The sequence below is a fragment of the Pteropus vampyrus genome, unplaced genomic scaffold (assembly GCF_000151845.1).
Source record: "Pteropus vampyrus isolate Shadow unplaced genomic scaffold, Pvam_2.0 Scaffold67, whole genome shotgun sequence".
Lineage (NCBI taxonomy): Eukaryota > Metazoa > Chordata > Mammalia > Chiroptera > Pteropodidae > Pteropus > Pteropus vampyrus.
The window spans coordinates 1312843-1335896 of record NW_011888848.1 but is presented as its reverse complement, the minus strand read 5'-3'; the positions used below and the strand labels follow the sequence as shown (position 1 = coordinate 1335896).

Sequence of the window (23054 nt, the reverse complement as noted above, 5' to 3'; positions counted from 1 at the left end):
ACTTTTAACTCTACATTGTTCTTAAATTGTCTCCTTTACAAAATTACTTATTTATACTGAGCACCTACTACATTATAAGGAAAGCATATCACTCACATTCTGAACTACAGCAAGAAGATAAAGGTTATTCATCCAAAATTAGAATCAGTGATTTAAATCAAATACTAGATAGTTACACAACGGTACTTGGTAATTCCACAAGAAAGTATCTCTAGTGAATGATAAAAAGGTTTTTGTCAACTGATAGCTTCTTGTCACTATCACTAGCTGATGTTAGAAAAATAAAGAAAAATATCAGCTATATGATCTCAACAACATTTGTCTTGCAACTGCCTATGACCCGAGGAACAAAAACAATTACTGGAGGTGGCAAATCACCAACATGCTTCCCAATTTGAAAAGTTCTAAACATCCAGATTAGTCCAAAGATGATTAGAGAAATGACCTGGAATACTTTTCATGGTGGAGGACATAAAATAACTAAAAGGTAATGATAACAAACAGTAGTAACTGGAATTGTTTTTTGTTTGTTTTAGAAGGGGAAAAAGAACAATGACTTCGCCTTGTTGACTTGTCGTCAATAAGAAAGTGCCTCATGCTCAGAAGGGACAACTATTTCAACACAGCACTGAGGTTCCCACCATGCGACTTGGTGCTGGCAGCACAATCCTGCTAACCTATAAGGCAAGTGCTGCCGGCAACCCCACTGAGTCTTTCCAAAATGCCCATATTTTAAAATGTCTTCCCCTTATTTATAACCCTACTAGGTTCTTTATAATTAATGGTGAATACGACTTGTTTTAAAAATCTATGATTTTCCAATTATTTTTGAAAACCTCCCTTTTTTAAATGTGTGAGAATTACTAAGGAACTGCCATAAATTTATTCTACAATATGAAATCACATATTAATTTTTAAGTTATTTTTGCTAAATATCAAATAATAAGGAAATAACTTTGGCTCTTTCGAAATCTATTGCCATAGAGTATATTTCGTCACTGAGGAAGCCAAAGACTAAAAATATATTAAAAACACATATCTGAACTTTTATAACACTAATCTGGAACCATCAAACAAGTAGAACCAAAATTTCTGAGTGCCAACCTGGAAGACATGGCTTTCATATCTGTTAATTAAACCAAACATACTCATAAAATATTATATGTGATACCAGATGGTATCTGGAAACTCAATAATTTAACACATTTACTCCAAAATCACATAATTTCATGTAACACTTCAAATACAACCTTCATGAAACAGTGTATACAACCCTCACACTGAAACTAGAAATATTAATTTTGGAATGGTCTAATGATTAGTAGAAATTAATTCAAAACTCTGTAAGCTGAGAACAAGGTAAGGAAAAGTCTACTTGCATGATGTTACCCTATCAAACAATTCTAGAATCTAAGAAAGAACTTTAAAATAAGAAGGTGATTTTAAAAGAGTAACCACATCTAAGGCAGAATTTTTAAGCCTTTTTACTTGCCATGTGAAAAATTTTAAACAATTAAAAAATATTTCTTAATATCTGTAGATGTTTTAAAAATATGTAAAGCAATGTTTCAAACTAAGCTTTAAGCAATCATTTCAAGATATACATAAAAAGTTTATGGGAATAGTTTATGGGTCAAAATAGTTTAATAAAATGATTGGTACTTCTCAGTGAGAATTACTGACAGGAAGTGGAAGAGAAAACATTTTAGAGGGATTATTATAATGGGTGAATCATAAAAACAGCTGCCTCAATGTTAGATTTATGGGGATGTTAAGACTCTAATTCTGGTCAAAATCTGATATAGTCTTAAGAAAAAAACTTAAATGTGAAGTAGACACTCTAGACCTTGAAGAATTTCTATCGTTTCAAATGAAGCGGCTTTTATGTTGATTTAAATAAGGGGGCACAGTAGGTTAAATAGCAGAATATACAGTCCAGCTAGCAATGGAAAACTTTAGAATACCTGTGCTTAATTTGTAATTCAAAAATTTAATTGGTTGAGATGGCTGGTGAGTATTTAAAGAACATCACTATACTTTCAGTTTCCATTTTTTCCCCTATTTTCCTCCAATTTTTGTGACTCTTACAATTATAGTTCTATGAAGCCAAGACTGTCTGTGCAGTATTTACCTTTATCCCCGGAAGTCCAGGAAGCCCAGGAAGCCCTGGTTCACCCTACACAGGAAAATCACACAGCATTATAGAACAACATTCACTTAGTCACAGTCTCCGGAGAAAAGCGTGGCAAATGTTCCTAGCTGAATACTTGCCATCTATATATACACTGTCTCGTGTCAAGAAGTTTGGTGAGATTATACAGTTCAGTCAACTCTTGATTCAGGGATTGGTTGACCATTTTGCAGATTTTTCAGGATTTTCCCCTTTTCCTGCTAGTTCACTGTTCACTGGCATCTCTACCGAAAGGCAAGAAAGAGAAGTAAAAGGAGAAGGAACTCCCATGTTTTACTTCTTCCTGGTAAATGATTTGTTGGGGAGGCTGAAGCTCTTTGCTGAAATGAGAATCATGTGTGTATCTGAATAATGCCTCCTAGTTCAGTGCTCTCTTACCTCAGATAATCAAGAGTTGGCTGTATGAACACATGGATACATCAAAACAATATACATTAAAAGTCTTACTCACTTAAAACTATAGAAAGATTTCTTTTCCATTCCTGAATGATGAAAAGATAAATGCATGGTTAATATTATACTTAACTCCAGCCCATATTTCTGACAATTGTTGAGTCTGGGTAACCCTGCATAGCAATTTAGGGCTCATGGTGCCATGCAGCTGTTCCTGAATACAGGTTTGAGATTAAATGGTACATTTTGGGTGAGCACACTGGAGTCACGATAAACCTTCTCATTTTCACAGAATGATCTACATTATTTTAAGTACAAAGAATAGTGACAAGAGGTTACATTGCTTAGAAAATCTCCTGAATTCCACTAAAGAAGAATAATGGAATTGCCGGAGAAAATGAAAGTCCATCCTGTGTTGGACTGAGGTGACTATTTGTGGAAATAACATTTGAAGGTAAAAGGGTCATATATTTTCATGATGGTCAGTCAGTGGGATGACAACTATACTAAAAGAGATAGAAGCATCAAACTAACCACAAAACTAGTAGAGGGAGGTACTTCTTTTAACCTAAATGCTCTGCACTTCTTTTAATCTAAATGCTTTAACAAACCTCATTCCAAAGAAAATCTACTAAAAACGACCAGACATTTCACTTTTAATATTATTACTTTCAAATTTTGAAGAGTCATAACTTGCTCTGGTATTATCACAAAATGACCTCATATACTGTTTAAGCTGTATGGTTAGACATAGAAAGGACAATGACTTTCCTGACGGTTTAGGTCAAAGGTGCTTCAGGAATGCAAAAGAAAAGCTATTCTGTCTGAAACTATAAACAAAAGTTTGCATTGTGAACAATAACACCAAGATGAGATTAAGCCAGAGAAGAAAGGATAATTATTGAGGATTTGATATTCCATTCAAAGAATACTTGTCCCAATAGATTAAATTTTATGCAGACACAATATACATTTGATTTTCTTTTTTTCTTTCCTTTTCACCTTTCAATCAATAAATTTAGGAAGATTTAATAAAAATGGCTTGTATTCATATTTTACTGAAAATTCTGTTTTGCTTTAAAAAAAATGTAAGGCCCTGGCAAACACTAAAATGCAGTAGAGTATACAACCAACCAATACAAGTAAACATATTGGTGATAAATCTATAGTTTTATATTGCTTTAGAAAAGCCTCCTAAAACTCAAGACATCCTATTTGAAACATAATTTGAAATCTATAGGTTGTAACACTATTTCTCAGCGGTTCTCATCACACCCTCCCTCCTACCGAATGAAGAGGATCATAGGACTAATTGAAGACTTATATACACATGCATACATATACACACACTCATGTTTTCTAATGATGAGAAAGATGTATAAGACGTTATGGAATATTTTATAATGTAGATTGATTTTTTACAGAAACCTTGAGCATTTTGCTATTCCCTATATCATACGTGTATGTATAGAGTTAACAAATGTACCTATTAATGAACGAATGTTTCATTAATTAATATTTCATAGTCTTGTATTTTAATTAATATTTCATAGTCTTGTATTTTTATAAATTTGACCTTTCCAAATTTATGTTTACTTAAAAGCTGACATAATGAAAGACTGTAAAACATTCAATGTTATCCTTTGTGGAACAACTGAACATTTTTAGGAAGACATTTCTTCCTATATAAACTTTCTATCTTTATACCATGAAGGATTATCTTCCAATAAAGAGTTATTCAGTTAATTTTTCCATTCTTGCCTGTTCTTTTGCTCAGGAGATTCTCTGAGTTGAGTTCGTGGGCATACATAGCCCAGGGGCAGATCTGGGTCATGATTAAGAATAGTTTTGTTATTCCATTTGAAGAATACTTGTCCAAGTAAACTTCACATGGATACAATATCTTTGTCTTTTCTTTCCCTTTTACTCTTTACTTATCTACTGTCAAAGTCTGAACTCTTCTTTCCTTCTGTCTCTGTACTTCTAGATATAGTTCAACTGTGAGAGCCCCTTCCAATGAAGGATCAAGTATTTTTACCCCTTTAAAATTAAAAAAAAAAAATATATATATATATATTGTTAAAAAGATGTGGAGAGTTAGAAAGGAAAGAATTATGTGGTTAAACACAATACCTATTCCATAAATTTACTCACTTACTTTACAGAGACATACATACACACTCTCATGTATCAATCACACACTCTATTATTGTCTGTATTTTAAAAAACTATAATAAAATCATCCCATATTATGAACGTTACACTAAAGAACAAATTTTACTGCAAACTACCAGAGAGTGGAAAGCTAATCAATGGGCTTTTCATCTGTCATGACATCTTCTACTTTTCTGGGACTGCCCCTAACTCAGGAACTTAAGTGCCAGTGAACCCACAACACAGTTTTGCAATGGTGAGAAAAATGCCATAGATCTCTTGAACTGATTCTGTACTCACTTCTAATCTAAGTAAAGAGCAAGCATGGAAACACTCTACTTTTAAATCAGTGTTGGGGTAAGTGTTGCCAAATCCAGATATTAGACAAAGGAAGTCATAAATATTGTGAGAAAGTGAGATGGCGTCAAAGAGTAGAATCTAGCCTATTAATAAAAACGATGCTGCTCATTTCAGGGCATGTGTTCATTCAGATTGGTCGTAAGCTTCTTTTGGTATAATTTAAAACAGGTGTTTAATGAAATACAAAAGAAATTCGATGTTTCCATATGTAAACCTATAAACTTCCAGAGATGGCTCTAAGGTGTTTTTCTAAATATTCACAATAAGGAAATGTTTTATTAAGCAATTAAAATCAATTTGGATCTTCCACTCTGAAAACAGTGGAACCTATATGAGATTATAGCAAATGTGTTTTGTTTTGTTTGTTTTTAAAAAGACATAACAGTCATGCAGACCTTTCTTTTAGCACAGAATTGAAGAGCACTTTAAATTTAGCCTTTAATATTTAAAGACTAAGGGACTTAAAATTAGGTCGTCAAGTCTCAGCTTTACCTGAAACTGAGTCTGATGAATCATTACTCTTAGATTCTTAGTTTTAAGAAAAAAATCTAATTTTAAATTAGAGAAATGTTAAAAGAATGTGAAAGATATTCTCAAAACTTTAGTCCTAAGTGTTTAAAACAAAGCAGTGGCTCTCTCAATGACTTCAAGAATGTGGAAACATTATTTTATTATGTTTTAAGGTTCCAAACTACTACGAGGCAATCTATCCTCTCTTTCCTTTTATATTGAGGTAAATTCTGTTTCTTTTCATGTTTTTTTCCTACAACATCGGCTACTGCTAGACAAAGGCAGAGTCATGATCTTCAGAGATTTCACCTAATATGGAGTTCACTTTTACTTGTTAGCTACAATACATCTGTTATCTCAAATCTGACTGCATTGGGCATTGATATCCAGATGCTCAGACGATAAACTGCTAACAGTTGTTTCCTGCCTCACACTCAAATGAGCATATGAATCTAAACATATTCACTGCACGTCCTCTAATTTATCACTAAAGTGAAGCACAGATGATAATATAAATTAATGTATGTATCTATAGATTGGTTAAAGTGAGTTGGCAAGTGTCTCTAAATTTTATTTTATGAACAAAGCTTTTTGTATAACATAACATTCACTGCACAGGTGGATACTAGTCACATAAAAATTATCAGTAGGGAAGTATTTGCAATGAAAGGAAAAGGAATTTAATTTTTAAAGAACTGTCCATTATTCTCTAGTGAGACAACTTAGTAAATATTCATTTCTTCTCATGAAAGAAAGAAACATGCAGAGTATCTTTAAACATGCAAGGTAAGTTGCTGGCTCTCCAGCCCAACTGATCTTTAGTAGTCTCAAACAGCTCAGTATATGCAGACTTTAGTTTGTAAAGCATTTTTTTACACTTACAGAGTGTGTTTTCACTTTTTTTAGAGCATCAACCCTTTTAAAACACAAAACCATGATGCTTGGCATGCAAAGCATAAAAACTACATCATTTTGCAATAAGTGTCTTCATACTACACAGTGGATAGTAGACATAAAATGGTGAACAGGAGACAGTATAGAGAACACACTAGAATACGGATATTACCTTTTGCCCTGGACGGCCAGATTCTCCAGGTTCTCCCTGGCCAAAGAAAGCCAAAGATGAAAGGACAAGTCTTACAAGAAGTTTCCAAAACGCTTAGGCCTCCAGACTCTCTCACAGGGACAGCCAAGCCAGTTTGATCACAAGCATTTCATTTACTTTATTCTGTTACTCTGTGTCTCACTAGACACAGGAAATTTTTTTTCCTGTGACTAAACCTCACATACAGATCCGCATTTCCATAAAACCAATCAGAAAGGAAAGAGAAAGCAAGACCTCTTATATGCGCCTTTATCAGATTCCTGGTTGTGTGTGGAAGATGATTATTGCAGAATAGAAACAGAGTTGTAACCATTAAAATTGGTAAAAGGGAAGAGAAAGCAGAGGCTTGTAAAAATCAAAACTGTAACTCCTGGGGTACAAACACTTACAAGGCTATATAGTTACCTTGATTCCTGCAGCAGACGATCCAGGGTCACCCTAAAATGAAACCCATGAGAGATTATTCCATAAGTTATGGGAATGGGAAACACAAGCACACAGACAGCCATTATCGACAGGGGCACTCAAGGGAACCCCATGACTAATGGGCCCAACTAGGCTGCATAAGACTTTGTATCGATACCTCAGCTGTTAAGATGTCAACTCTTTCCAAGACAAACAATGTACTTTTTAAAAACATGGGTTTATTTTGAATGCAAAATACATAAGGACTACATCCCTTGAAATAAATGTAAATATATAAATATGGATCTTCCTCTTGACATAGTGCTAAAATTGTATTCTAAAACAATAAGTTTTAATTTGGGGATCTGGAACTTTGGTTTTCTCTATTTCTGGAATTTATTAATGTCTCTGGCTATCCTTTAGTGGGAGTTCCCTGACCCTTTCGCAGTCTTCAGAAAGTCAGGGTTCAGCATATGAAGTCAAGGGTTAATGATGTTGAGTTGGAAAAAGCCACGTAGCAGGTCAGCTTGTCTTCCTCATGAAGTACTGTCACAGTTATGACCGGTATGTTTTTTTTAGCTTTACACTTATTTCATTGTAATGCAGTCACCGGAAAGTTACAGGATGATGAATGACTCGTGGGTGACAGGGACACATGTAAGATCTGAGAGGAATTCTTGAGATAGAATCTGGTTTTCTAAAGGGCACTGTATTCCATCTGAATTTCATAGAGGGTGACTACATTTTGAGAGCAAATGTGTTACAAATAACCAGATAGGGACTAGTGGAAAAGAATATGTAGAATAGTTGAGAATGCTGCTTATTTCTGAAATGAGGCCAGCAAAGGGCCTACATTTTCAAGCTCCTTCTAGCCCTCTTTCCCATAAACATACTAGAAGGAAAATAAAGGGAGAAAACTTAGTCATTTGAGACTGCCAAGAAAATAGAAACAGCCACAAGGAGAAAGGCACATATTGGGATTTCCTCAGCTATCTTAACTGTACAAGTGCTCAAAGAGCTCCAGGGGTCTATTTCCTTGTTCTAGATTTAGGAAACTGCTCATCAATCTTTTTTAGAGAAAGAGATAAGGCCTCAGGCCTCTGTACTTGTTCCCCTCCCTGATTCCTCTCCCCTCTCCTCACGGCTGGCACTTTCTCTCTAAGTGGCTTAAGGTCCTGGCTTAAGTGGCTTTGCCTCAAATAACCCTTCACCAACCAACCTAGACACATGTCCCTCACACACACATCATACTTTGGAGCTTAGCTCACTTTGTAATTATATATTTATGTTTTTTGTTTATTCATTGTCTGTCCCTCCATTAGACAATAAGATTCAGTGTCTATTTTTATTCAGTGTCTGGCCCCATAGTATACGTTCAATACATGTCTGGTAAATAGACAAATCTCAAAAAAAAAATTTTTTTAGGCGGTTCGGAGTTCAGGATTCAAATTGAAAAAAAAATTTAGGAAGGGAAAAAAAAGCTTAGAAAGGAGAAGGAAATAATAAATTAGCTTATTGAGGAATCTGATATATATGTGATTCTTTGACATCTGTAATTACTATTACCCAAGGAAAAATTAAAACATGATGAAACATAAAGAAGAGGACCCCAATCATCACTTTAGAATGATACTGTTTTTACCCCAATCATTAACATACAACTGAGTTCCACATGGGAAGTGAAATAAATGTGGCTAAATAATAATACTTATTTCCAATTCCACTAAATTGAGTCTGAAAGCCATCAACACCAATGAATCAGGTTTCCAATATTCTGCACAATAAGGCCTTTGTATTCATAAAAGCAATTTTGACTTAGCTAAGTCTCTTCTTTCATCTCATTTATACCTCAAAAAATTCCCGAGAGATAGGGTAGATATTACTGTTTCCATTTAATAGATGAGGAAATTGAAGCAACTAAGAGGCTAAGTGAATTTTGGACTTCCTAAATTCTATTGCCACGTTCTTTTTATTGTAATCGGAAAATAATTATTGGTTTATTTTATTTTGACAACAAGACATAAGGTTGTATGTAGTAAACTTGTAAATAAAAGGAAGTTGCTTGTATTAACCGTAGTTTAAAAACTTTTTTTCCCAGTGTTTTAATGGAAAGTGGCTAGACAATGCACTAATGAGAAAAAGACTAGATTTAGTTCTCACGGCAAGTGGACAGAACAAAAAAACAGTCTTCTGAAAGGCTGATTTATTTGTAGAAATTGGAGTAATTTCATTTGATGGACAACTATGAGTGACATTTTAAATCTCTTTTAAAAAAATTAGAACTGTGAAATCTCAAAGAACTTTTATAACTTTTAAGTGGCAAGGCAACTGCTAGAGAACATTCATAAGTTAAACATTTTAAGGGATAATGCTGCAAGTAGTGGAAATAAAACAGTGTTTATAATCCTCATTCCTCTAACAGTGAAAAGGAATACAGGATTAAAGTGAGAAACAAACCACCGTGTCTTAAGTACACTCTTAGCTTCATAAATCAGTTGGTTTGGAAATAAAAGGTTTCAAAGGGTAAGTCATAAATGGGGAAAACACTTTGAGAAGATGCTTGAGGTAAATGAATTCGACTTTACTGCTTATCATTCAAGCATAGAGAGTTCTGTTTTTGGTGGTTCTTTTTAAACACAAAACTCGGTATATAATTATATGTATGTGTTAACAAAGTCTATGTGGCATATAAAATGAATGTGGTCACACTTCTATTATTCATTAATTTGTTCACTAAATATTTACTGGGCACCGATTCTGTGCCAGCCATGTTCTGGATACAGGGATGCTAGGAGCTGGGAGACAACACAGCTGTAATCTCCACCTTTGTCCTGTGCATATGATAATCATTTACTTGTACGCATATCCAAAAATATTACTGATTGAAAGCATGGAAGACACTTTTTTCCTTTTTCTTTACATTTAAAAAATATGGGAGAAGAAGAGCTTCTCATGTTTGAGAAATTCTGTATCACTATATATGCACAAAAAACATGATAAGCAAATGCACAATACAGGAAAAAATTCTACCATTCAGTAAAAATAAAAAAACAGTTGAAAGTAAAAAAACTTTAAGATTTTTCATTCGATAACTATTTATTATCTTCCAAGTTTATGCTAGGAACTTAGATTGGTGCTGGAAATAGAACGGTTGGTATCATATAGTTTTTTTGTTTATTTGTTCATTTTTTTCTTTTCCAGTGAGCTGAATGCCCAATTAAACAAAGAATTACAATAAATTGTGATATGGGTTATGAAAGAGATAGTACAGAGGGCTATGGAAGCATATCATAGGTAACCTACCCGATTCAGAGGCTGCCCCAAGGAAATGATATAAATTCAGGTTTCAGTGGACTGAAGAATAGAATTAAAAGGCGGCGGTGGAGGTGGACAGAGAACAAGAGTGCTCTACGCTAAGGGAATCACATGTGCTAAGTTAGAGAGGGCCCTGCATTGATTGGGGTGGGAGTGCCCACTGAGATAGCCCTTCACCATGTGATTTTAAAAAAAGAAAACAGTTTGATTGGTGGTTCTAAATATAGGTGTGCCTTCCGTAAAGGCTCAGAGGATGCAATTCAAAGATGCTATATAGGCATACTCTAATACGGCCGTATATTTATAAGAATGGAGATGAGGGAGCAGAGGAAATGAAGGTAATATCAAGATAGGTAATACCAAGAAAGTCAAGGTGGAGCTTCTGAATCAACAGATAAAATTGTGACTACAACAGTGGCATGATCAAACCATTCAGTGTACTCCACGAACAACTACTTTCAAGTGGGAGGTGAAATAGATAAGAAATCCATTTCTACATTTGTTGGTGGAATCAGCACTTGGAAGAGCAGAACATAACCCTTCCACAGTAACTCTACACATGATTGAAATCAGTCTCTGGCAGGCTATTCTTAAACCTAGAGTGCATGGTACTTGCTGGCCACGGAGAAATCCAGCCTAGTGGTTTTTACAGTTCCATAGTGTTTCCAGATGACCAGTCTGGAAAGGCTTAGATTGCTTTACCATCCAAAGGCACTGAGTTGGATCAAAAGGAAAAAAAAATCTTATTAAAGTGAATCAGTCAATGACGTAATTTACTACATCAATGGCAGAAAAGAAACATTTTTGATTTTACATCTCGAACTTGGTAAACGATGAATGAGTTTCACATACTGAAAACCAAAGGCCATGAGAAGAGTGTTTCAAACATACTGGAAATAAATTATGTGACAGAAGCAGGAAATGTTTAAAAAAACACATCAAAAATTATATTCCAATTACAGCATTCTCGGCGGTGAATGCTACAGGTCAGATTACATATTATATGTTACAGGTTCCTATTTACAATTCCCTGTTTAGACCCATTGAAAGTTTATAGATATGATTTCCGGTTTAACTGAAGCATTTCTTGTACTTAATTTCAGTTGACTAATAAAATCTTTTGATAAAAAAGAAAAACAACCAATCTAGTTGATTTCAATTTCCATGTGGTAAGAAAGCTAACGTTTATTGAGAGTTTACTATGTGTGACTCGGCATGGTAAATGATTTGCATTAATATAAAAAATAAGAACAGTATTCCTTAGAGAAGAACTTGGTCTTTTCAAAGGAAAAAAGTTGCTTTACTATTGGAAAATTAAATTTTAAAAATGTGTGATTAAAGAAACAATTATTGGCCTACATTCCAAAAATGAAGCTTTAAAAATACATCTACTAAAGCATAAAATTAACTACATAAGTTCGCATGGGCATAGTTCAGACCTGGCATAAAATTTTTTAAGTTGAAGAAACTGCTCTCAGTTTAGAAGATTTTCCTTCTTTAAGCAGAGGTTGGCAATTATGGTCTATGGGTCAGATCAGCTACCCACTTGTATCTGTGTGGCCCGTGAACTAAGAATGGTTTTTACACTTTCAATGGTTAAAAAAATATATATCAAAAGAACAACATTTTCACAACACATGAAAATTATACAAAATTAAAATCTCAGTGCCCCAAAATACAGTTTTATAGGATACAGCCACCCTCATTTGTGTACGTATTGTCTATGGGTGCTGTCACACTATGACAGAGTTGAATTGCTGTGACAGAGACCATATGGCCCATAAAACCTAAACTATTTATTTTTTGGCCATTTATAAGGAAATTTTGTTAATTTCTGCTTCTAAGAAAAACAAGAAAGTTAAATATAACATCCAGATTTATATATCTGGGGTTTGAAATTTTTGACTTTGAGAGAAATGGATGTATATCATCGGTCTCATTAATATTAAACATATTCATGACATATCTGATTTCAGCATAATACTTAAATTTTATGGTTAAATAGAATGGATCTATAGCAGTGGTTCTCAACTAGGAGTAATTTTGTCCCTCAGAGGACATTTGGCAATGTCTTGAGATAGGTTTGATTGTCACAACTCAAGGGTGCTACTAGCACGTAGTGGGTAAAGACCAGGAGTAATGCTAAACATCTGACAGTGCCCACAACAATTCTCTGGTCCTACATGTCAATAGTGCTGAGGTTGGGAAACCCTGGTATACAAGAAACTGAGAGTTCACTCTAACTTTCAGGCTGCTCTTCAAATACAAACACAGTTGCTACCTGATGAAATTAATTCGTTTCTACTACCATGCCATATTTATATTTATAAGAACGAGAAAAATAATTTTCTCTTTATTTAATGAGTGTGTTTTTAGGACTAACCATTATCAATCTGTACTATAATAATTTTCAAAATGGAATAGTGGAATAATCACCTTTTATAAATTAAATATTTAAATGTTTTCTAAACTTGTAGAATTATCTCTGACCTTGTCATAGCAAGCTACTATATCATTCATTTACCTCTCTCAAAATCTCCCATTATCATATATACAGAATAAACTTTCTTGCTCATATATATATACTATTCTATATTTCACAACATTGTACCTTTTCGCCTGTGTCACCTTTGGGGCCACTCTCTCCAGCATCTCCCTAAGAAGGGGGAAAAAAGCAATACATGTAAAATATATTGGCGATGTTACACAAAGAGTATTTTCCATTATTTTAAGTTTTCTTTCATAAGCACTATACATTAAAATCTGTTGTAAGTGGTCTACACAGCTAGTGTACTTTTACCCGAGCAGCTGCCTGTTATCACCAGTCCAAATACATATTACAATGAACGAGGTTGAACAGTTTAAAACTATTCCATGATATTAACAGAAAGCGACAATTTCTCTGATTTCTAACAGCTTATCCTGGCACTTAGAGCCTCCTTAACTCTATCCTTCTCTTCTGCTCAAAGCTCCACTGTAACAAAGACTTTCTCCAGACCATTCCCTCAGTATGCCATGTGCCTCACCGCCTCTGTGTCCTTCCTCATGTCACTCCTGACACCTGGAGCCCTTCTATCCATATAAATCCTACTCCTTTCTTAAGCCCATCTCAAATCTCCAGAGCTTCAAAGTACATGACCCATCCCTCAAAACCTGTGCCCTGAATATTTGACTTATCTGTGCCTACATGTTTTGCATTTGTGAAATGAATGTTTTATATTTTAATGGAAAACTGCTTTTTTTTTTTTAAATCGTAGTAAAATAAATTAGGGAGTTTATGCTTCTTTGGTTATTTCTGGAATTTCCTATGTCTATTCCCTTACTGACATCTCCTTTTTACTGACAAAGCAATGCATTGGAAAAAAAGTCATTCGTTTACAACCTACGCTTTGCTTCTTTAAATTCTAAATTCTTCAGTTTAAGTCTTATAGCACGTTTGGTGAAAACATCATAGATTTGGAGCCAGAGAGACTGAGCCCAACTCCAACACCTACTGGGCAAACGAAATTCTCTTTCCATCAAATTTATCATATGTAAAACAAGGGCAAGAATATTTTATGAGGTCATAAGAAATAATCAATATATTGTGTGTAAGGCAACTAGGACAGCATCTGACACATAAACTGTTAATGACAGCAGGTAGAAAAAACAATGCATTATTGTTCTTACATTCTATAAGCTGGGATGCCCTACTGTCTAGCTTCACAAGAGGTCACTTTTATATCATTTAAAAATTTCCTTAAAATAAGAAACGATTGATACTAGTTTCCTTGCGAGAAGGAGGAGTGGCAAGGGAGGGAGATATTCATTTCTCTCTATTTTCTTTTCTTGTTTCCGTAGGCATCAAGCTAACTTGCTAGGGCATTTGTCTCTGGTGGTGGACACCCCACAGCAGCCCTGGGAGTCTGCAAGGCTTTACAATGAACCCTGGAATGGTACTGGCACTGCTCCTTCTCCTTCCTTAATTTCTACACAAAAGAGTCATCTGACGACTAATTTATTAATTTCAAGTTAATTACCACGAACTGGTTGGATGCCAAGTAAATGTATTGGTATCTGTTATAAAAAGGAACTTTGATAGCAGCCTAGTAGCATACTTTAAAAAAATTGCTTGAAAATCTTTTTATTAAAAAACAAAACAAGGAACAAACTTTCTTATTAGGAAGACTGCCTCAGAGTGGTCATAAAATGAAGGGTCTGACTGACTTGTCCCCACTAATTTGCTCTCCTTCCATTTAAATAAATGTCTTTTTTTCTGTTTGTTTTACAATGCCAAAAATTACAGTTATATTCAAGAAGTTCACTGGATCTTTATATACACTTCTTTGGAGATCAGAGGGGATAATATTGATTTATCAGAAAGATTTGATCACTTACAAAAAGCATTATGTAGTATCTTGGTAGTTTCCTATGCAGACAGCACATTTCTCAAACACTATTAAAGTAAATAGTATGAGAACCAGGAAAATTAGCATTACAGTATATACTGAGAGTCTAAAAATAATCAGAACATACCCAAAGGTAGTAAGGAAGGACAGGTAAGAAAAATTTAACACATGGCAGTCTCTTCTTTTGTTTCTCTTTTTGGTTCTTATGGGAATTCTTTGTGGGGCAACAGTCAGTATTTTTGCTGTGAGTAAACATCTGTAATCCTTTAACTTAGTGACCTAAGTAGCAGTAGAGAGATGTAGATGCTTAGAAAAGTACTAGAGTGGCATCAGCCAATAGAGAGAACAGAAATTTTGCAGGCCCAGGGATTTTTCAAAGCCATTTAAAAGCCAGACATAGAATGTTTAAATTTGCATCTTTTCCCTCCATTCCTTTAAACCTTTATACACAAACTTCTGTCCATACATAAGAACTATGTAATTTTCTCCTTCCACTACTTAAGTTTGGAAAAAATCAGTGGTTATTACATTTATACCTATATCTATCTATCTGTCCACTTATTGACAGTTTAGTTTGGTACCTCTTAGGTGGGGAGGAAGGGGGAAGATAAATGCAGGCAGAATCATTCTCACCTTTTCTCCTTGTTCTCCAGGTTCTCCCTGGGCAAAAAAAAAATCCAAAAAACAAAGATTGAACGACAAATTATTTAACACCTAATTAAGCAACACCAAACGAAATCAGATATTGAACATGGTAGGTAAATCGCATGACCCCTTTCTTTTTTGGCAATTTGTAGTTGCTGTATGAAAACAAACAGTAAGATGCATTTCCTAGAGAACTGGGTATAGATATCAATATCAAATGTAATCTTAATTCTCTGCTTTTAGAGGACTAAAGAAAAGTATTTAAGATTATCTACCTTAAATCATTTTGGAACCTTAAATCATTTTGGAGCCTTAAGGAGAACAATGTGGTGGCAATTTAACATCCTGGGTAGCTTCTTAGTCTAGGACATTTTATTCTTTCCAAACTCAGAAGCAGTAAGGTGGGCTAGCACATCCTTCCATGAAGTCGTCCTCAAAATAGCCTCTGGTGCATGGCTCATTTCTGGGTTCTGGAGTCCCAGTGTAGTTCCCCAATCTGTCTTCTCCTAACATGACCATAAACACAGTCCTGAACTTGGACCCTACACAATGTCATGAACACTTTAACCTGCTGGTAAACAGCATGTCCCAAATCAGGTGTATTTTAGGAGACATTGGTACGTTCAGGAAAGGAACTAGAATCGGGCAGAATCAAAGTGAGATTAGGAGAATGTCATTGCTCAAAATCATGACTAGGAAATGAAAAATTGTCCTCTAAAGAGAATCTCGTTTTCACTTCACCCAAGGAAAGGAGCAAGGATGGAGTGAGAGAGTTCTAAAGTAAATTATACACATTATGATAATTTTTCCTTTATGAAAAGCATGAGTGTTTCCATGAGATCAACTACTTTTTAAAAAATGGCTTAAGGTAATTATTGTGTTTTTTAACATTAAAACCCACTCCAGAAGTCAGTTTGGAGGCAAGCCTTTTCATTCACTGGAAGTCAGCCTGACCCTTTGGCTTTCTGAATTTCTGGCCACCTTTCAGTGCTCAACATCCATCCTGATGGTTGCTAGGCAACAGAAGAATAGCACTGAGAACATGCATTAAGTATTAACTCCTATCATTTGGCATTTTAGTGTGAAACAAGAGAGGGGGAAAAAACAGGACAAAGCCCGTAGTACCAGAAGGAATATTTCTTTCCTCTCCAGCAAGACTCAGGACAGGTCTATAAATTTTAAGTCTGTCCTAGGTGCCTGTCAATAGCAATGTGATCTGGAAAATCAGCTGACAGGCATCTGTGGGTATGGATAAATACCAGCACAGCTGACAGGATTAGACATTAGTTTTGTACTTCAAGGGATGTTCACTCATCAAAGGATTTGGAATTTGTCTGCCTGTTTGGTTTAAACTAAACTGTCACCAATCTTTTTATATTTAACAGATTCATTTGTTCATCAAGAAACAAAGAAAACTTGTAATATCTCCCAAAAAATCATTACATTTTTTTCCCCATTTAGTAACTAACTACATTGATTTTTAAATTTTAAACATGCCACATCTTTATTCTGTTCTTCATCTGAATAACTGGTTATGTTGTATAAGTGCCAAAGGTGGCCAAATCTTGAGGAAAAGGCATAGTGGCACTGTGAACATCATCTTTAGTAAGTGTTGTAAAAATTATGCAAATTTTAGGCAGTATGTACATGGTGTACATTTTAATATGTTCATATTAAATGGCAAATGATAATATTGTTTTTGAAACATGAATTTTCACGTTATTTAAGTATCTCAGAATATAGATTTTTGACAATCGTATCCTATATTTTTTTGCATTTGTAATATTAACAAGAATCACAAACATAATTTATTCATCAGCCACAAAGTTCTGTGCTATAGCATATTATAATATTGATAAAAAATTCCATCCAAGTGAAATCAGTGGGATATTTTAAAAAATTGTAATAGCTTATGATTTCATGAAAAGTAATGTCTAAAATGATTCTGCTTGGTTTTATTTGTACTTACCTTCGGCCCTGGTATTCCATTTTGTCCTACTGCTCCAGGCAACCCAGGTTCACCCTCAAAATAAAAAATAGATACTACTAAATAAAACAGACAAAATCAGTACATTATGTAGATCATTAGAAGATACGGCCATCCAATAATGCTCTAGAAGTAGACAGAAAATAAGTGTCTACTAGTGTAAATACAAGTTAGCTTATTTGGTTCAAAATTCTATGTACTGGGAACCGAGGATAAAACAGGGCTGATTTCCTTTGTTCAGTCTTTTCTTCATTAAGAAAGTTGCAGCAGCTGACCAAGATGAAATGAATATCTAGGATGGTACTGAGGACATTGTAGGCATCAAGTAAATATCTGTCAAATGAGTAAAAGTCATCTGGAAAAATAAGGTTCTCCTGATGGAGAACTTTCAAGTGATTCATCAGCTCAGGAAAAAATAGACTAAATCATTATATTTATTAGACTTAATCAAATGAGCATTTCCAAATCTAAATCTTGAAGAACACACACATCTTTGAACACCTACTTAATTCATTTAGACACATTTGACATGAAAATAAAAAGTAAAACTGGCTATGTTTTCTCTTTCCAGTTTCACTGTAAAAATAACTAGAGTAAAACACTCAGACTTGAGTGATAGGCATTTGGGAAAAAGGTGATGGTTAGTAGGTTAGAAAGTGTCCCATTTCAGAAAGATGATGATATATACCAGTCTAGACTCTGAATCAGCCACTGTTTTCCAAAGAGAAGTACCTTGAAAGGCCCTGAGACAAAGGAAAAATACTCTAACTCTCAGTGCTTCCATGTAGCTTGAACTTATATCAATTAGAATTTCATTTTCATTTCAAAACATTCCCCAAAACTTTTACTGTGTGCTCCAACTAATGGACAACTTTTTTCTTCCACTGAGGGTAGTTAAGTTGTGCTTTTTTTGTTTTTTTAAACATTTTATTATTAAATTAATTTCAGATTCACAGCAAACTTAGCTGATTTTTAAGTATGTTTTCTAAGTCACCTAAAGGGCAGGGATTATGCCATTTTTATATTTATATTCTCAGCATATTATTAAATATTAATGTACATATATAAAAACCTGTATATTAATATTAATAGGAACATTTTTAAGTGCCAGGAACTTTACATTTATTAACTCACTTAATTCTCACAAATTTCTATGAGGTGAGTACTATCTTTATCTCTACTTAACAGATGAAAAAATTAAGGCACAGAAAGGTTAAGTAATTTTTTAGATTTATGTAACTCTAGCCAAGATTTGAACTCTCATGATTGGGTTTAAGAGGTTGTGATCTTAACAATGTAATGCACTGCTGAATGAATGAATGAATACATCCAGAAATTGGGAGAGAGTATCTGATGAGTATTTCTATCCTCATTATCATTTGGTTTATAGTCCTCATTTATAAATGACCTTTTAGAATATATAGAAACCTGGATTGAACATTACATATAAAGATGATTTATTTACCTCTATCTACCAGATAAACTAATGAATGTAAAGCTTACAGTGTATTTCTGGAAAAACAAAAAATGTTTTACTATTATATTGGATTATTATAATTGTGAAAGTCTTAACTTCCTGGAAGAAATTCTGCTTCATATATAAAGTTACACTATAATTGTAACCCTTGTACTTTCATTGGCAAAATGGCAAAAATGTAGCCTTGGAATAACGATAACCATTATAGGAAAATTTTGATAGGTCTTTTGTACATCACAAAGGGTAAGAACTTGGAAATAGAATACACTCCAAAAGAGGACTATCATTTTACTGTGCAACCAGAAAAAGAGCTATCAAGATTGCTTTCTTCAAAGACTCTCCAACAGGATGCACTAATGTCATAACTCATGGTTTAATGGAAATAAGAGATGCTGCCAAGAAACAATACAAACTTTGTTTAGACTTTCAAAGAATAACCATGGTAGCCAGAATAATATTAATAAAAAAAAATGGTTAAGTCCCTGGAACTGGACAAAATACATGCTGAGATTTTGAAGTAAGGAAGAGAAACGACGCTTAGGTATCTGCATAACGTCTTCCTTGATATATGAACACTGAAGGACTAAAACTTGATCTCTTTTTTCTTTGATTTTATATATTGTTTAAATAATCTTTTAAAGGAAACAAAAAATTGCGCCCATAATTCCGTCACCTTATATTAATTTTTGTTCATTTTGTCCTGTTTCTTTCTACCTTTTTATTTATACTTACATATTTTCAAGCAATTGTAAGCTAATTACACACTCTGACATCCAGTTTATTATTTTATACAACACATTTGTTTTCACACAGTATTCATGATTGTCTTATGAGTAGTTTATCATCTGTCAAAGTCAGGTTTGATTATTTGTTTAATCTGTTCTAAATTGTTGAATATTTAGGTTGTTTCCATTTTTTGCTATTAAGGATAAACTAAAACAAACACCTCTATAAATATTTCTTAATTGCTTTCCAAAAGAGTTTTGAGTTTTATCTGATACATAGACACATACTCTGTTACTTTTTCACAATTTCATCAGTACTAGATATCACAATCTTAACTATTTTTGTGTCTATTTAAAAAAGCACAAATGAGAGTTATTCAGTTTTACATTTATCACTTGTAAGGGTAAATATTTTTCATGTACTTATAATTTAAATAGATATCTCACAAAATTTTAAAGCAAAAAGTGAATAAGCTGTTTCTTGAATGAATCAAAGGAGGATAGAAAGAAGGGAAAGTGATTTATAGCATTTTACCTTTCTAATAAATTATGTGAAGAAAATTACATTCAAACTTAGATTGGGAGGTTATGGAACATTCTGTTATTATCCAAACTTAGTTTTCCAGGTTGTGAGAAAGAAAAGTTAAAGAAAAAATGCTATACAACTCTGGGTACCAAGGCCAAGCTATAGAATACTAGAAGACATTAATCCATTCAACAAAACTGAATTGAGTAAAAATTTACTATATGTTCTACTCTGGACTGAGTATTTCATTATGAAGATAATAGACATGACAGATGCCTGTGCCAAAAGAGCTTATTTTTGAGTGAGAAAAAAGATATATAGAAAAATAACTTGAGGACATCTAATTGAAGTCATAGAACTTTTTCTTTGAGCAAAGTTTTCTTGACCTTCACAAAGTAAAAGGTATAATAAATAGAAATCAAAGGCAAGTCTTAATGAAGAATTAATCACATGTCATATAGTATATTCATCTTTTCTGGTATATAAGGACAAAATATAATTATGAGGCCTCTTCAAATAAAGTTACAATGATATTGCATTACATAATGTAGTAAAAATGTACGTATAAAGAAAATATCTGAAAAGTATAGACAAATAAAAGGGGAATTAGATTTGGTGTGTGGAGAGCTAGTCTTTTTTGTTGGGTAATCCATCCATCTATATCTGAATGCAGTTCACATTCACTACTCTGAGGAACATTTCAAAGACGGTAATAAAGAAAAACAGTAGCTAACATCTTAACTACAGATAGATTGATGGGATCTTTCCACTATACCTTAAATTCTAAGGCTATTCCCAGTGTATTACTCCCAACTGATGATTTGCATATCCAAGCTAAAAATAAGTTGAACTGACTTTTAAGAAGGATGGCTCGCAGCTTTCTTTTCTATCTTCCTTCCTTTTTTTTTTTCTTTTAAAAACCAAACACTGTTTAAAACATTGCCAGAGGCTTTTACAATTATTTTAGGTATTCAGGGGCAATTTGAAAGAATACTTCAAGATAGAAAGGAAAGCAGTTTTCTTATAAAATTGAGTGCTAAAGAAAAATAGGTCATTTAGTAGTAATACTGCTCACCATCACTTAATCACAATTGTTTTCCATTCTGACAATGGGAATTTAAAATCAGTCGTAGCTGAAAATTTTTAGCATATTATAATTCTACATTCACTTGTCAAAATCAGATTTGTTTTCTTTCTGTACTACATTTTCTTAAAGAGATCGTCCAAACAGAAGAGGAAAATAACTACAAGGAACATGGACCAGCAGCGGATGAAGTATGGTGTTGAGCATAACATGGCATTAGTCTTAAGGTTGCTCTCCTACCTCTGGAGTTGGTGGTGTTGGCTCATATATGCAACTTAAAAACGGGCAATATTGGTCACTGAGATCTCTCTAAAACACTGGTGTACAGGGCCTTTCTTCCTGACAGTGACAGCACGCTGAAGGATCTCAATGGCTCGAGTGGCGAACAGGCCTGGCCTTAGTCATTCTTCTTTTGCAGGCAGTCATGGTGGAGAGCAGCTGTCCCTTTATGAGCCTTCAGGGCCTCAGAGGCTTTGGCAGCAATTGGATAAACAACACTTGGTAGAGGAGGATTCTTTGAAAGCAGTGAGGCACTCAACAGGGACTTCAGATATAACTGTTTGGGAAAGAGTCAGGAAAATGGGGTTTCTGCTCTCTATTCATATGTATTCTCTCTCTCTGGTCCAGTTTAGTTTTTCATTCTAGTCCCCTAATGGCAAATGAATATGAACATGAACTTGGGTGAAGGTGGAAGGTACAAAATAACTAACATATTTTGCCTTGAAATTTATTTTAAAATATAGCATTTTAGCACACAGTAATATAAAATAAGAATCCTAGCCCCAACTTTCAAGTATTGTTAATGCCCTAGAAGAATCCTTTCTTTTTATCTCCTGCACCCATGTGTGAACTCCCAAGAACACACACCCTCGGCTTAAGAAGTCTGACTTAAGGGAGATCAGTCGACACAACATACAGTCTAGCTCTGCTATCTTTTTAATAAGTTTGTGTGTGTTGGCCTGCAGATCTACTCATCCTTGGGAAGTTTCTTCTGTATACATTATCTATACATATTTGAAATCTAAAACACATTCCCGTTATATACTGGAGATTGTCAATCATCGCATTCAATAAGAAGCAAAATCTTTGGTGACGTTATAGTCAAAACACATTTAGAAATGTACGACCTGGTACTAAACAGTACAAAGTAGAAAGACAAGTTGGAATCAAAACCCAAAAATTGAGCCAAACTGAAATTAGAGTAGTCCAAGTTAAGATTCCTACATGCAGCAAATAAAATGAATAAACATAAAATTGGTAATTTACCCATCATTGGATATACACATTATTTCTCAGATGTCTAGCACCAATATGTTTAGAATTTACATGGAAAATGTTCTTGACCCTGCATCATTTGACCCAATTTGTTCCCTGGACAATGTTCTCACTTCTCTTTCAGTCTAGAGCTGCAGATCCACTGTTCTCATGCCATAAAGACTGTGATATGGTCTAAATCTTGCAAATGAGTGGAGTTTAAACCTCTGTTGTCCAATACAGTACCACTAACCACATGTGGCTATTGAGAACTAGAAATGTGGACAGTTTCGGGATGTAAGTGTAAAATACAATTTTGAAGATTTAGTAAGAAAAGAAAAGAATGTAAAATATCTCATTAATAATGGAATAGTATTAATCTTGAAATAGTAATTTAATGATGCTAAAATGACAGTTTTAGATACACTGGGTTAAATAAAATCTTTTTACTTTTTTAATGCGGTTCCTACAAAATTCAAATTTATATATGTAGCTTGTATTTGGGGCTTGTATTACATTTCTATTAAATGCCATT

At 34.1% G+C, this 23054-nt stretch overlaps 1 protein-coding gene across 1 annotated transcript in view; it reads right to left on the bottom strand.

Annotated features, from left to right (window-relative positions):
- Positions 1 to 23054, bottom strand: part of COL25A1 (collagen type XXV alpha 1 chain) — a 422098-nt gene that overhangs the window by 47427 nt on the left and 351617 nt on the right. Inside the window, exons 13-18 of the mRNA XM_023531414.1 lie at positions 17436 to 17489; positions 15455 to 15481; positions 13045 to 13089; positions 7119 to 7151; positions 6675 to 6710; positions 2132 to 2176 (exon numbers count right to left, since the gene is read on the bottom strand). Coding sequence (XP_023387182.1) covers positions 2132 to 2176; positions 6675 to 6710; positions 7119 to 7151; positions 13045 to 13089; positions 15455 to 15481; positions 17436 to 17489 — 240 coding nt within the window. The remainder of the gene's footprint in view (positions 1 to 2131; positions 2177 to 6674; positions 6711 to 7118; positions 7152 to 13044; positions 13090 to 15454; positions 15482 to 17435; positions 17490 to 23054) is intronic.